The sequence below is a fragment of the Coprinopsis cinerea genome (assembly GCF_000182895.1).
Source record: "Coprinopsis cinerea okayama7#130 chromosome 5 map unlocalized cont3.5, whole genome shotgun sequence".
NCBI lineage: Eukaryota > Fungi > Basidiomycota > Agaricomycetes > Agaricales > Psathyrellaceae > Coprinopsis > Coprinopsis cinerea.
In genome coordinates, this window is record NW_003307540.1 from 1971072 (window position 1) to 1986215 (window position 15144).

The 15144-nt window shown below is 51.6% G+C and overlaps 7 protein-coding genes across 7 annotated transcripts; 5 read left to right on the top strand and 2 right to left on the bottom strand.

Annotated features, from left to right (window-relative positions):
* Positions 1-206: 206 nt before the first annotated feature.
* Positions 207-2291, top strand: CC1G_00465 (single-stranded DNA binding protein; the record flags this gene model as incomplete). The annotated part of the gene is made up of 4 exons (XM_001837277.2): positions 207-308; positions 389-487; positions 538-1216; positions 1269-2291. 4 exons carry the CDS (start codon positions 207-209, stop codon positions 2096-2098), a joined length of 1710 nt encoding a protein of 569 aa, XP_001837329.1. The 3' UTR covers positions 2099-2291.
* An 85-nt stretch (positions 2292-2376) lies between these two features.
* On the bottom strand, positions 2377-4661 carry CC1G_00466 (hypothetical protein; the record flags this gene model as incomplete). The annotated part of the gene is made up of 7 exons (XM_001837278.2): positions 2377-2896; positions 2948-3639; positions 3691-3773; positions 3827-4069; positions 4125-4369; positions 4402-4521; positions 4571-4661. The coding sequence occupies 7 exons, from the start codon at positions 4659-4661 to the stop codon at positions 2583-2585; spliced, it is 1788 nt and encodes a 595-aa protein (XP_001837330.2). The 3' UTR covers positions 2377-2582.
* Positions 4662-5092: 431 nt separating this feature from the next.
* Positions 5093-5661, bottom strand: CC1G_00467 (hypothetical protein; the record flags this gene model as incomplete). The annotated part of the gene is made up of 3 exons (XM_001837279.1): positions 5093-5182; positions 5241-5424; positions 5483-5661. 3 exons carry the CDS (start codon positions 5659-5661, stop codon positions 5093-5095), a joined length of 453 nt encoding a protein of 150 aa, XP_001837331.1.
* Positions 5662-5792: 131 nt separating this feature from the next.
* Positions 5793-7024, top strand: CC1G_00468 (hypothetical protein; the record flags this gene model as incomplete). Its single annotated transcript, XM_001837280.1, has 2 exons — positions 5793-5822; positions 5876-7024. The coding sequence occupies 2 exons, from the start codon at positions 5793-5795 to the stop codon at positions 7022-7024; spliced, it is 1179 nt and encodes a 392-aa protein (XP_001837332.1).
* Positions 7025-7320: 296 nt separating this feature from the next.
* On the top strand, positions 7321-10069 carry CC1G_00469 (aconitase; the record flags this gene model as incomplete). The annotated part of the gene is made up of 9 exons (XM_001837281.2): positions 7321-7410; positions 7463-7504; positions 7557-7601; positions 7662-7727; positions 7786-7922; positions 7982-8019; positions 8075-8117; positions 8184-9612; positions 9670-10069. The coding sequence occupies exons 1-9, from the start codon at positions 7349-7351 to the stop codon at positions 10067-10069; spliced, it is 2262 nt and encodes a 753-aa protein (XP_001837333.1). The 5' UTR covers positions 7321-7348.
* Positions 10070-10292: 223 nt separating this feature from the next.
* On the top strand, positions 10293-11981 carry CC1G_00470 (hypothetical protein; the record flags this gene model as incomplete). Its single annotated transcript, XM_001837282.1, has 1 exon — positions 10293-11981. The coding sequence occupies one exon, from the start codon at positions 10293-10295 to the stop codon at positions 11979-11981; it is 1689 nt and encodes a 562-aa protein (XP_001837334.1).
* Positions 11982-12502: 521 nt separating this feature from the next.
* On the top strand, positions 12503-14981 carry CC1G_00471 (hypothetical protein; the record flags this gene model as incomplete). Its single annotated transcript, XM_001837283.2, has 17 exons — positions 12503-12623; positions 12683-12775; positions 12830-12911; positions 12965-12990; positions 13042-13071; positions 13120-13127; positions 13187-13217; positions 13266-13368; positions 13427-13505; positions 13556-13589; positions 13656-13743; positions 13797-14009; positions 14068-14213; positions 14265-14339; positions 14396-14523; positions 14630-14741; positions 14802-14981. The coding sequence occupies exons 1-17, from the start codon at positions 12534-12536 to the stop codon at positions 14979-14981; spliced, it is 1518 nt and encodes a 505-aa protein (XP_001837335.2). The 5' UTR covers positions 12503-12533.
* Positions 14982-15144: the final 163 nt, after the last annotated feature.

The window sequence follows — 15144 nt, forward strand, 5'->3', positions numbered from 1 at the left end:
ATTGTAGGGCGTCTGAGGCGGAGGATCGTCAGTAGCAATGCGAAGCAGAACGAGCTTAGCCAACGACCCTGGCGCAGTCTTCCGCGCTTCCAAATGGAGTAGCGTCATCTGACCACCCAAAAAAGGGCATCAAATACAGAAGAAAAAACTCTGAACCAAAACTAGACCATCTCTACTCTTCTCTTCCTCCATCCGTCTTCTTCACAATGGCCAAATCCGACAAAAAGGTAGAGAAAAAGGCTGCCGCAGCCAAAGACTCCAAGGCCACCAAGAAGGGGACAAAATCCTCCAAGGAGGTCGTGACCCAGGTAAAATCTTCTCGAGACTTTCTGTGCAAATGCACACAAGCTACACAGTTTACTCATGAACGTCTCTGTCTCGTCACAAGGTCTCTGAAAAGCCTGCAAAGGCAGTTGCCTCTGACAAGAAGGACAAGAAGAAGAAGGTTGTCGAGACCAAAAAACCTCAACCCAAGGCAAACGGCAAGGTTAGTCGTTCCCCTGGTCATGGTAGCTTAGCCCTGATTTGCTCTGCTAGGCCAAGGATGACTCTTCCGACGAAAGCTCTGAAAGCTCTTCAGAAGACGAAAAGCCCAAAGCTGCCCAAGTAAAAGCAAAACAGGCCGCAAAGGCGTCGTCTTCTGATGGTGAGAGCGAGGACGAATCTTCATCTTCAGAGTCTGAATCTGACTCGTCTGAAGATTCCTCCGACTCCTCCGACTCCTCAAGCGACTCTGAAGACGACGAACCCGCCGTTAAAAAGCCCGTCGCCAAAGTCAACGATAAAACTTCCCCCAAAAAGGCCGAGGCCGCCTCCTCGAGTTCTTCATCAGACTCAGAGTCCGACTCTGACTCTGACGACTCGGAATCCGAAGACGAAAAGCCTGCTGTGAAGAAGACTGCTGCGCCTGAAAAAGATGATTCCTCTTCTGACGATTCATCCGACGACTCGTCCGATTCCAGCTCTGAAGACGAAGCCCCCACCAAAAAAGCCGCTCCTGCGGACGCCAAAGCTAAGAAGGACGCCTCCAGCTCCTCTGAGGAAGACAGCGACGACGACTCCGACACCTCCGACAGCGAGGACGAAAAGCCCGCAGCCAAAAAGGCTGCCAGCCCCGACAGCTCTTCCGATTCGTCTGACTCCGACAGCAGCGAGTCAGAAGACGAGGATGGTGATGTCAAAATGGCTGAAGATAAGCCTGCTCCTGCAAAGAGTGGTACGTGATATCGCTTTTTACATCCTGAAAGCTTCTAATTTATTCTCTCTAGGCAAGCGAAAGGCTGCCGACGATGATGAGCCTTCTACAAAGAAGGTCAAGCTTGAGAATGGCAGCGCAGCGCCTGCTGGCGGCGATGCACAACAGTCCAAAGCTGTCTTCGTTGGCCAGCTCTCCTGGAACGTCGACAACGACTGGTTAGCCTCTGAGTTTGCCTCGTGCGGCGAGATTGAGTCTGCAACCGTCCAGATGGACCGCAATACTGGCAAGTCCAGAGGCTTTGGCTACGTCCACTTCACCACCGTCGAGGCTGCTCAAAAGGCTCTCGAACTCAACGGCAAGGAGATCGACAACCGACCCATCAAGGTTGACATCAGCACACCTCGAAATCCCGACGCAGCTCGTCAGAAACGCGCGCAGACTTTCGGCGATGTTACCAGCCCTCCAAGTAACACCTTGTTCGTTGGCAACCTTTCATTCAATACCTCTGAAGACTCTGTCTGGAGTCTCTTCAACGACTATGGCGTGAAGAGCGTCAGACTTCCCACCGATCGCGAAAGCGGCAGACCCAAAGGTTTCGGTTACGTCGAGTTTGAGGACGTCGAAGGTGCCAAGAAGGCTTTCGAGGCCAACAACGGTGCTGACTTGGACGGACGGCCAATTCGCCTGGATTACTCCCAGCCACGGGACAACAGCGGTGGAGGATTCGGAGGCCGCGGTGGATTTGGAGGTGGTCGTGGCGGTGACCGTGGCGGACGCGGTGGTGGTCGAGGACGAGGCGGTGACAGAGGACGTGGTGGACGCGGCGGACGTGGCGCACCCAGAGGAGGTGCCCGCCACGGTGGAATCGCTTCTTTCGAAGGAAAGAAGACTACCTTCTAAATGCCTTTCCCCCCGCTATGCGACCGATGATTTGTTTGTTCATTGTACTAACATACTGTGCCTCTGTAGCCTCACCTTGTTATGGATTCTTCTCGCATGTATATAATTACGATGTTACCCATTGCATAGCATGGTATGTAGTAGTACCTCTCCCTGCTTATGATCTAAATACAACCTTATTGAGGTACAACAACCGCTATGGACGATTCAAGAGCTGAATGATACGTACACTAACAATTGAAGGCAGGCCTCACACCAACATGTTGCATGTTAACCAGTTTGAATTGGACAAATCACATTTCATTAGTAGTTGGACGTCGAGCTATATACATCTAATCATTACTGAGACTGCAGATCATTTACAAATTAGGGTATAGTTTTGCAGGAAAACGTAGGTAATCGTCATGTTTGGAATCAATCAGTCGTCAACCAGGAAAACAAGAAAGGGGTAACGTTTTGGAAGAAGGGGCGAAAAAACAGGCGTTTAAGAAGTCGGCAACTTGCCTTCCTGAATAGCTTTGCGAATAGGGTTCTGGTCTTTGGGGAGAGCACCGGTCTTCTCCAACCGGTCGAACAGGACGAGGAGTTTCTCCATCTCTCGTTCTTTCTCTTCGTCGGTCATTTCTGGCAGTTCGGACTTGGGTTTCTGAGTTGTGCCGGTGATAGGATTGATCGCTTCGCCAGTGGCGGTTGTGGTAGGTGCCGTGGATTCAGAGGCAGCGGGTGCACTGAGGATGCCCTTGTTGAAGAGGAATCCAGCGACATTGCCATAGCCCAGCAGACCGGACAGGGTCGACGCTAATACAATATTAGCCTGTCATCAAAAAAGGCGTATACGAAGGTGCTCACCATTGGAATCGCACATCGCAAACAACATTTCACCGATGGCGTCCTTGAGTCTGGGGTGGTAGACAGACCCAAGCAACCGCAAGCACCGACCCAAAAGATCCTCCCTCTTTTCCAGAGGTGATGACCGATCCAAGTCGTCCGGCGCAATAAACTGTCTGACCCTCGCCCGAGCACCCTCGTCACCAATGCACAATCGGGAAAGTAAGACAGCAAGAGGAGGAACCATGTCGTCCAACGAGTCCTGGCCGTCTTCCTTCACCTTCTGCTTCACAGACGCATCGTCGACTTCGATAGTCCCAGGGAAATAACGAACGAGGGTTATGTCGAGCAACTCCAGAGCCTTGTCTACGACAATCATAGGGTTTGTAGGTGAGGAGGGTCGGGAGAGTGACTTGCGAGTCAAGACGGAGATTGCACGTTCGAGAGTGCTAGGCTTCGGTGAAGCAGAACCCCGTGCTGGAGATGCGCTGCGGCTACTCGACACAGAAGATGACCGTTTCGGAGTGGAGGACTTGGGCGAACTGCTTGTCGAATTACGACCAGACGGGGGCTGGGGGAACCACACTGGTTTCAATGCAGGGGACACAGGGATGGAAATGAGTGCGTGGATTGCGTGGGTCAAGGGCGCAGCCAGAGGGCAGGGGGACATGGGCGAGAGTGCCAAGAAGACTTTGATCGATGCACCGAGGAAACTGAGAGGGATTGTGAGCTCGTGGATTATCTTTAAGGACACTAACGCTTACCCGTCGAGTCGAGAATTCCAGAAATCCCCCATGACTTTGCCATCGCCTTCCTTGCGTTCCACCTGCGGCTCTGTCTCTACCAACTTCAAACATTATTAGATGAACGATTTCGTAGTCAAGGAAATTCAGGACATACCTTGGGGTAGTGAACAAGAAGATAGAAAGCGAGCTTCAAGATATCGGTCATCGCTTCCCGAGCCATGGGAGCTGCCGTCTGCGCTGGAATGACAAGGGAGTCCACCTTGGCGGTGATGATGTCTACAAGATATCGTCCATTGAACTTGTTCTCGACTAGATGCTGGATGCGGTGGCTTCCGGAAGCACAGGCAAGGAATAGAACACGGGAGATGATGAAGATTTGGTCTGGTGTCGAAGCTTTCTGTACGACGTCGTCAATGGCCGAACAGTGGTCTAAGATAGAAAGGGCAACGCACATCGAGAAGCGGAACGCATACGTCGGGACCATTGACATCTGTGCTCAAAAACCGGGCCCGAGCAGACTCGACCAGCAACAGTGCATTGGCGATACACCTGATGGCTTCATTTGCAGCATCAGGATAATCCTTCAAGGACGACTGGAAATCCAAGAGAGCTGTCATGTTCTGTACTTGAGCAATGACTTCAGATCCTGAGGGGTCCCGTCCGAGGGTTTTGACGGCGAGCAAAGCCTTTGCAGCATCTAGCGGGGCCTGTTTGAGTGTGTAAAGTTACTTGTCGAGATTGTAGCCGAACCTGGACCCGCCAGTCTACCCTTTCCGAATGATTTGAGGTCTTCCAAGATCAGGCGAATGAGATCGCCTCGAGAAGTCGAGTTGAAGGTGGTTGGTGGTGCTGTTAAGGCGTGAATAATAATCCATCTACAGCTGTGGAATACACCCACCGAGGATAATTGAATTGAGAACGGATGTGACATTAGATCTATCAGAGGAAGAGGATAGAGCCTGATAGCGGTCAAGGATTTCGCTGGCCATCGTGGAAGAAGGAAGCGAAGGAAAGAGATTTGCTTGGATATGAACCTATTTATGTATTTCATATCATAAATTGCCGGCCACTTGTACTCAAATCCGACAAAAATGCCGGTTGCTATGTCGATGCAACTCTCGGTGAATTACTAAATCCTGGATACTAGTACTTTTATCTCATTCTCCCTCCACAAACGACATCAGGTGAGGCAATGCATGTAAATTGAGTTCGACCAAGAATCCAGGTAGCGCATGCTGCTTTCCTTGCTTTCCACTGGCTCAGCAAGAGAAACGCTGACAACTTATCGAATGGCGGACATCTGTCATGACATCCCGGAACAACAAGTGGACTGCGGAGCAACCTCTCTAATCAGCACCAAGCGAGCATGGTGGCATCTGTGGCAGCACACGGACGATGGAGCAGCCGGTTATCATGCTTCCTAGCCACTTGGTTCGGGTCGAGGGTTGATATGACCCTCTAGGTCAGGGAAATGTTGAGCGAGAGCCTCGTTGAGCATGGTGCGGTAGGACTGCGACGGTCAGTGTCAGTGTTTCTTTAGACAGACATCTTAAGAGTAATAATCTCACAGCCAAAGCAGCGACTTTTGCATTCATAAACTGATTTTCCGTCGCTGCTCTCTCGATTTGTTCTTTGGTGAGTTGCATTGGGTTCTTAGCATTGTCGATGTCCGTCAGGACCTGCAATGGAATCATGGTCCTGATGTCCTGGGCCATGTCATCGATGGCTGAAAGGTGATTAACAACATCGTTACTGATGGTAGGCCACGGTCAATGCGACAACACGGGGTGTTGAGATGGAACTACATTACACTCTCAATCCGACCTGCTTGACACCACCCTTTTCCCTTTCCTTTGTCGAGTCATTGACAACCGTCGTTCCTAGGTTATACAGGGCATTGGCAAGACCGAGTAGCTCTAATTCCAAGTCACCTTGGCGGCCCACAGGCGGAGGAGACTGCGATGAACGTGGTGAGTCGGGAGCAGCCATGCGGAAAGGGGAAGACCGCCAAGCCTCATGTTCTTTCGCGACGCTGGATTATCTAAGCACCTCCATTATCTCTACCGATAGGGGCGTGACTTTCCTTTCACGACACCACCACATTCACCACCGTCACCACCATGCTCCCGCCATTGCACGACTCTGCGCGGGTTGGTCGATTTATCGGATATTACCGCCTCTGTGAAAACTAACCCCAACTCAGTTACTCTCAGCTATCCGTGGCGATTATCTAGACGCTGTCAGCCCTGAGCCTGTGGACAGGACCGACAACACAAAGGTTACAATGCAAACTCGCGTCGCAGTGCGCGACAAGGACCCTCACCGCTTCCAAGTGGTTCCACTCAAAGATGTACCCAAAGGATCTGGAATCGTTCCGCCGCCGCATGTTCGATCCTCCAAGTTCACCGTTCATCTCGACGACCAGGAGGCTGGTAGCAAGAAGGGGAACTTCCGATCTGCGAAAAAGGCTGCAGAGAAGTCCGTCTTGCGACAGAGAGACCTCAACCGGGGAGGGCCGCCTAGCAAACACAAGAAATCTGGCTCTTTCCAACTCAACACCCCTCACGAAGTAATGGTCCCTCGACCCACCACAGGCTCTGCGCCAAAGGCATTCACTCCGTCTCATGGCTACTCTCATTCTTTGAACCAGTACTCCTTTCGACTAAAGCCATGGAAGGCGTTTGGCACCTTCTCAAGTGACTTGCCGGCTGATCATAATCTGGTCTCATCCACACCTGGTGACATTAACGGAATGGGATCTGGGCATGGACAAGATCCCAATTACCAAAATGTAACTACGCCTCTTGTGGAGGCTTCACGCACCTCGCCTCAACCTTCCCAGAACCCTCCTGGACAGGCGTCTTGCACGTCCAAGGCTGGGCAGGACGAACAGTTCGCTTCGAACGAAACCCTGGGTGGCCTTCGATATGCGCAATCGGGTCCCTACAGTTATAGAACTGTCGATGCCGCGGATTTCAAGAAGCGTCACGCAATTTATGCTTCTGCGGGTTTCCAGCCACTTGTCGCAGGCACTGATTCTTGGAAAAGCTTTCATCCTCTTCCCATACCAACCGAGTCGGAACTCGGTTCACAACCGAAATCCCTACAAGGCGGCGGCGACAAAACCCCTGGCTGTCTGGAACACATGGTTCCCACTATCTCTGATTGCTCTCTACAACCGAATGGCCACAGTGCGCTGTCACCCGTTCGGCCACTGAATCTTGTACGCAACTCAATGGTCATCCCACCCCCCATGGGCCCTGAGCACCATGACATTTACCCTGATATAATCCAGGATCTTATGAAAGAACTGGACGAAGCCATCGACAGCTGGAATGGTCTCTCATCTTGAATGTTCTTCGGATTCTCCTACAACACCGATAGTTTAGCTACCTGCAGATTGAAGCTAGAAGGGCGTCATAGAGCTCTCCTCCCCTGTAGTCTATACATACACGACATAATATGATTGCATTGCGACAGATCGTCAGGGGCTTTTCGCGCGGAGTCAAAAGGAGTTGGAGTTGATGGAAACGGCTTACATCGGAGCTCGATTTGATTGGCCGACTCCAATCGGCCGAGGAGTCAGTTTGGTCGGAACAGATATAAGCCCAAGCGCCATTTAACTTTAATTCCACTATTGGACCTCTTCTCGTTTCCCTCAATCCTTCCAGCACAAATGCCTACCGCAGTTCCTCCTCCCCGTACTCTCTACGACAAAATTTGGGATGACCATGTTGTGTACGTTGATCAGGCTCTGAGTTCGAATGATCGCGATTGACGCTGGTGATAGGGAACAGAAAGAGGATGGACTCGCCCTCATTTACATTGATCGGTAAGACAGTCCATCCAGACGGCGACTTTCTTGTCTGATGCACTATCTTCAGCCACCTTGTGCACGAAGTTACGAGCCCACAGGCGTTCGAGGGGCTGTGAGTAGTCTCGTCAAATTGGTTTTGATGGGAACATGGTACTGATCTTTTCTCCTTCAGTCGACATGCCGGACGCCCAGTGAGACGACCGGATTGCACGCTGGCCACTGTTGATCACAACGTTCCGTATGTATCGCCCTTTCCTCTGTAACACGTCGTATTAGCAGTTCTCATGTCTTCGCAGAACCGTTTCACGAAAGAACTTTGTGTCAGTTCAGGACTTTATCGCCGAACCTGACTCTCGTGCTCAATGTGCCGCATTGGAGGAGAATGTGAAGGAATTCGGTCTTACATATTTTGGCATGAAAGATAGGCGTCAGGGTAGGTTCCTGTTATCTTTCTCCTCGCGTGATCATTCTCCAACTTCTCAACGTCGCCAGGCATTGTTCATGTTATCGGCCCTGAGCAAGGCTTCACTGTAGGTTTGGGGTGCGTCCTCCAGTGATTATCTTTACTCATGCGTCCAATTGCAGCTTCCTGGGATTACATGCGTCTGCGGCGATTCGCACACTTCCAGTGAGTTTCCATTCCAGCCTATGATTCCTTTAGTCACATCTCACCACCAAACTTCACTGATTCTAGCTCACGGAGCCTTTGGCGCCCTCGCCTTTGGAATCGGCACTTCCGAAGTTGAGCACGTTCTTGCGACACAAACACTGCTCCAACGAAAGGCAAAGAACATGCGAATTACTGTGAACGGCGAACTCAACGAAGGTGTGACATCCAAAGATGTTATCCTTCACATTATCGGTGTCATTGGAACCGCGGGGGGTACGGGCTGCGTTATCGAATACGCCGGATCAGTCTTCCGAGGCTTCAGCATGGAGGCGCGGATGAGCGTTTGCAACATGAGTATCGAAGCTGGTGCTCGTGCCGGAATGGTTGCACCTGACGAAGTTACCTTCGAATATCTCCGCAATCGCCCTCTTGCTCCCAAGGGAGAAGAGTGGGACCGCGCCGTCACCTACTGGAAGTCTCTCCGCACCGACGAAGGTGCAAAGTTCGATATCGAGGTCGAGATTAACGCCGCCGACATTATCCCAACCGTCACTTGGGGTACCTCTCCTCAAGACGTCGTCCCTATCACTGGTCAAGTTCCCGATCCATCGACTATGACCGATGCAGTCAAGCGCGCCTCAGCAGAAAGGTCCCTCGCCTACATGGGTCTTACCCCCAATACGCCCATGGAGGATATCACGGTCGACAAGGTCTTTATCGGTTCCTGCACCAACAGCCGTGTTGAGGATCTCCGTTCCGCTGCCCGAATTGTTCTAGCAGCTGGACCCGACGCCAAAGTTGCTCCAAACGTCGTGGCGATGATCGTCCCTGGTTCCGGCCTCGTCAAGGAACAAGCCGAGGCTGAGGGCTTGGATGTCATCTTCAAGCGTGCTGGATTTGACTGGCGGGAGGCCGGTTGCTCTATGTGCCTGGGTATGAACCCCGATCAGCTTGCTCCTGGAGAGCGATGTGCCAGTACCAGCAATCGCAACTTTGAAGGTCGACAGGGTGCTGGTGGACGAACCCATTTGTTGAGCCCAGCAATGGCTGCAGCCGCCGCTTTGACTGGAAAGCTTACCGACGTTCGCAAGTACACCACCGCCTCCTCTTCCCCCGCTGTTTCCTCCAAAATGAAACAGGTAGATCCCGCCCAGTTCTTGGATCCACCCACTCCTGCTCCCGAGGCACTGGGTCATGTTGTCTCCGCCTCCGATCTCCCTTCTTCTGAATCACCTTCGACAGTTGAGAAGTTCACCGTCCTCAAGGGCATCACCGCTCCATTGCACATCGAAAACGTCGACACAGATATGATCATTCCCAAACAGTTCCTCAAGACCTTGAAGCGAACAGGGTTGGCGGACGCTCTTTTCTTCACTTTGCGAAAAGATCCACACACCGGCAAGGACACTGATTTCATCTTGAACCGTGAGCCCTATAACCGCGCAAAGATCTTGGTGTGCACGGGCAAGAACTTTGGCTGCGGAAGCTCTCGTGAGCACGCTCCGTGGAGTTTGTGAGTTTCAATCTGGAAATAGTTTCTTTCTCCCGCTGACTTGATCTGTGTATCCAGGAATGACTTTGGCATCCGCTGCATCATTGCCCCCAGCTTTGCTGATATCTTCCGAAACAATGCGATGCAGAACGGAATGCTTCCCGTTCAGATTCCTCAAGAGGACTGCATCGAGCTCGCCAAGGATGCTGAGGCTGGCTTGGAGCTTGAGGTTGACTTGGAGAAGGAGGAAATCCGACGACCCAACGGCATCACGATTCCCTTCGTCACTGACCCGTTCCGAAGACATTGTCTGTTGAACGGTTTGGATGACATTGCTCTCACAATGCAGCGCAAGGATGCCATCGAGGCGTTCGAGAAGCGTAGATCGGAAGAGTGGCCGTGGTTGGATGGTTTCGGATATAAGGGTAAGATCCCTGTTGGAAGGTCACCCAAGGCTGCTTCCAAGACCGATTGGTAGATTAGAGGTCTCGTTTGACGTGTATCTAAATGCTTGTAATGGTCCATAGTACATAAAGGCGAATTGTATTTTTGGGTTTACCATCAGCATCTGATGACGAGTCCGACGAAGTTACGTCACGTGTTGGCCTCAGCTCGGCCACGCCGTTAATGGGTTCTGAGTCTTAATTCATTGCAGCGCTTTCCTTTCACCACCACCATCCAATCCGTTCACCGTCGAGGCCATGTCGAAACCACAGGTCTTGCGGGCCGTCAACAATGGCACTCAAACGTCGCCTGGCTCAGGCAATGTCACTGGAACGCAGAAGAAGAATCCGTCAGCAATCACGTCAATAGGGACCTCTTCCAAGACAGCCAGTCAGAATACCCAGCCGAAGAAAATACCCCGCAAGTCCAGCAAACCAATCATTACATGGTTTCAGCGGAAGCTAGCAGGTACTGTCAAGGGAAAACGGACAGAGGCCCTCACTGTAGGGTTCTCTGAACTTGGACTCGGGGCTCCGCAAAGCGCCGGACGAGTCAGTGGACGCACCAGCTCGTCGCCTCTCCCTCCAAGCTCAGGAACAAAGCGCTTTGCGAAGCGGAACAGCACCACCAATACCCATCGGACGACCGTCTCATTAACTGACGAAGACGCCCGCGAATATGCTCAATCGTTCCACGACGACGACGATTCTATTGGCCGATCCTCTTACGCACGGGACTCTTTATGGTCTCCTCAAAGTGCATTGGAAGCCGACGACGACGCATCTGTTCGTCCAATACCTCCCAGCGCCCCTCCTTCGCCATCGCCATCGCGTTCATCGTCATCCGTGCTTTCGGATCCTCGAACGTTCCGAAGCATAGCTGCCAGCACCAAACCCACGACTGTGCTCAGCATCGAATTAGGGAATGGGATGGCTCACATAGCCCAGGTGCCGCCTAACGCAACTTCGAATCCAGTACATCGTATCGCCCCCCATATCCGACATTCCTCTTCATTGAGCAGTCCTTCCCACCTCAACAGCGGAAACTCTATCACGTTCTCCTCGCTACCCACCTCACCCCCGCAATCGTCACAACCACCCTCTGTCCGCAACTTTGGGAGTATCAGCTCTCTTAATTTCGGCTCAGCGGTTCAATATTCCTCGGGCGTAGGGCATGTGCAGGCACCACTCCACACTTCGCACCACCCTCGTAATAACCCTCGACCGTCTTCACCACCGCTGGATAATGCCTCGATGCTAACTCTCGCTTCTTCGGCTTATGCTCTGCCCGCACGGAACAGTGGTACTCATGCTTACAGCATCACTACCTCTGCCCTGGGGGACAACACTTCACAGTACAATGGCAGCATGCTCTTCCCGGATGGAGAAAGCACGAGCCAGTTCCTACTGGGCGATGACGATCGCTTGGATGATCGGGACATAGACGCGAGTGTGCGCGCCCTTCGTCCCCGCAGCTCGAGGCGTGGTAGCTGGGAGAGTGAAGCGAGCAGGTGGAGTGCTCGTGTGCATGCTGGAGGTGGAACCCCATCTCTCGCTCGGGAGCGCAGTCTGTGGACAACCAACAGCATTCGCACAGGTGCTTTCAGCGCGGAGATCAACGGGGAGTTTATTGACCAGTCCAAGGATGGAGACGACGATGAGCTTGACGGGGGTAAAGGCGGTTCCTACGAAGACGAGTCGCCATTGGATGTGCAGGAAGACGGTGTCCAGTTGGAAACACCTGCGACAAAGAACATAGAGCTCAAGGGCGAGCGGGATGAGCCTAATGAAAGGCCAACCGCTGACGAGGCATCGAGAAAGCCACTGCACCGACCGTCGGTCGAAACCATCGGTAGCCCAGCCCTCTCCAATGGCACTGATCATTCTCCGCTGTCCAATCCTCCTCAGCTACCCAAACTTGACAAGGAAGAGAATTCATCCGCTTAACTGCCGTGCAGGCCACTGTGTTGCGTCTGGTCGCTTATCCAGTACCATGCTGGCTTTCTCGTTTCGCTGGACTGTGCCTTCAGTGTGATATGCTGTAACCTTCGGATTTCTTTAGCATACACAGTTTTTCCCTGCTGTAAATGTAACTATACCTTTGACAATTGTTTGTCCGGAACGTTTTTATGCTTCCTCAGTTTGAGCTAAGCCAAGTCCGACGGTCCTGCGACCTGCTAGTCTTGGCGCGCTGGCCTTGAACCTGAACCACTATCTCTGCTGCAACACGAAGGATTCTCTTTGGTTCTAACTCTCATACCCTGTCTCTCCTGACGTAAATCGCATACTTTGGAAGCTGAATAGCAAGGTCTCGTGAACGACGGCGAACTTCGATACCCACCTACTCAATATATTTCCTTTGCGTTTCGACATATGGTCGCTTCTCTTCCTGGACTTCTCGAACTCCTGAGATGGACTATAAAGCATCTGTCAACAACACTATCCCTTGCTTTTGACCCCATCCTGACCCTGCTCGGACAACTGTGGGGTACCGTGGCCATGCAATTAGGGCTGAAAAAATTACTCGTAGCATCTGTGTTGGTTGCTTCAACAGAGGCTCAATGCCCAGGCTATGCCGCTTATGCGAGGGTTAGTTTATCTCTACTATCTCCAAGTGCACTGGCCTCAGTTCGGCTACTCCGTTGCAGACCCCGCATCCGCCATTCTCTTCGGGACCTTTGGCATTGCCATACATGAGGCCAGAGCCTGCTTGCAGAACGTTTAACAGTACTGCAGTGGAGGTAAGACGGGTAGCGACTCTGCACACCGCGTTTCGTTTTCCTTATTTGCTGTAGAAAGTTATCCAAGACATGAATGGCCTTCTCAAAGACCCTGACCTCGCCCGGTTATTTGAGAATACTTTTCCGAATACTTTGGGTATTGAACCGAGCTCTGTGGTAGTTGGCATGATATACTAAACCGCGTGTTAGATACCACAGTTCGCTACTACAGCGAGGTCGGGCTTTACGTGCTAATTGCAATATCGACTGACTGCATGCGCTTGTAGGAACATAATCTCGCCTTTATTATCACTGGTGTGAGTACGTTCACTCTACATTGCACTGCTTCACTCAACTTTCAGTAGGACATAACGTCGGTGTTGGCATCCGGATACAAAATTTACCCCCACGACTCACTTCTTGTATTAACAGAGCGCAGTGGTTGAGGGACACGGCGAATCAGGCAAATTTCAGTTATACCTCGATGGGACGATTCACTGATCTCGTGTAGTTTGCCCATTACCACTCCCTGCTCCGAGTGGATCCAGCGTTGGCGAAACTCGTGAAGGCCGTGATCAACAACGAGGCTCGATACGTTGCCCAATTCCCGTATTGTGAGTTATCTTAGATTTATTGCTCAGGTGTATCTCTATCTGACTTTACAACTAACAGGTGGGGCTTTCCAACCGCCATCCGAAAGCGGTCTTCCCACTTCACACAACGAGTGGGCCGATAATGTCATTGTGAACCCGTAGGTCTCCAGGGCTGCGCAACGCGGAATCAGGTCTGATAGAGCCAAAGCCCCGTCGATCCAGACATTGTATTCGAATGCAAGGTAGCTACGATATACCGTTCACCACCACTCTGACCTGTTGGGGCTTACGGGAACGGCTTCATGCAGTACGAGATCGATTCTCTTTGCGGTTTTCTCAAGCTGTCTAGAGCATACTATCAAGAAACCAAGGATGATTCTTTCATCAACGACCATTGTAGGCAGCCCCGTTCTGCAACTCGGAAATTTACAACGTTGAGTTTCTTCCAGGGAAGCACGCAGTGGACCAAATCTTCCGTGTCATCAGAGAGCAATCACAACCATCCTTCGACGAGGATTTCAACTTCATCTCTTACTACAACTGGACGGGAAGTCGTGGCGCGTTATCCCCTCGAGTAAACAATCGGGGTAACAATGAACCAAAGGCATATACCGGACTGGTGGGCACGTCTCATCGACCCTCGGACGACCTCACCGTGTTCGGTATGTCCGATTTCCTATTTCTGGTTTCGGATGCTCATGTACTTGATTTTGCCAATAGCCTTCCTTACACCAGCCAACGCGATGCTGAGCGTTGAGCTCAAGGAGCTTGGCGACGTCCTCGATGAACTTGGAATCATGCAAAATGTCAGCGCGCTGGCAAAGGAGTGGAGTACACGGATTCGCGACGCCATCTGGGAGACCACGGTAGGCCTTCACTTATTTCGATCTGAGGAGCACCCTGGTTAAACATATCAGGTTGTCGATAATATCTTCGCATACGAAACCAATGGATTTGGTGGGAGATATGTCATGGATGATGCTAACGTTCCCGTGAGTCCGTGTCGCAAAAGTCAGGGACCAGGCCCAATTCTTACCAATATCTGTAGTCCTTACTTTCGCTCCCGTATCTCGGCTTCTTGGAGAAGGACGATCCGACATACTTGTCGACCCGGAAACTCCTGCTCTCCAAGAGAAACCCTTACTATGCGCAGGGCCGTAACTTTAGTGGGATTGGGTAAGGGTATCGCCGAAACTTGGATAGCATCATGTTTATCTGTGCTTCTATAGTGGCCCTCACATCACACCCTGGCACCCTTGGTCAATAGTCTATATTCTTCCAGCAGTCTTCGACTAACCAAGATGTATGTGAACAGGCCTATGTCACAGGTCTCAGCCATATTCGGCACCGATGACGATAGTGAAATCATGCACTCACTCTACCTCATCGCCAATGTGCGTCACGTCGATCCTCTTGTCCTGATCTTCCGGCGGCTAATTTCTGGAATGTCGCAGAACACCAACGGCCTTGGATTAATCCACGAATCACAGTCAATCTATAACGCCTCGGACTATACCAGGAGCTGGTTCGCATGGGCGAACAGTTATTTCGCGGAGATGATATTGGATCTGGCAGATAGGAAGCCGCATCTGATTTTGAAGGAGAATAAAAGCTATAAACCAGGTAGAACGTAGTATTGTGTATCAAATACATGTCAAGGATGTTGCAGAAGACAAGAGAACGCGACTGCGACTCGTTTCGCGGTGGCAAAAGGCCGGAGCAATCATAGCCAAACATGGAATACAAAGCCCCTGCGGTGGACGCTGTCCCAAAACCATTCATCTTCCCAGAAATCTT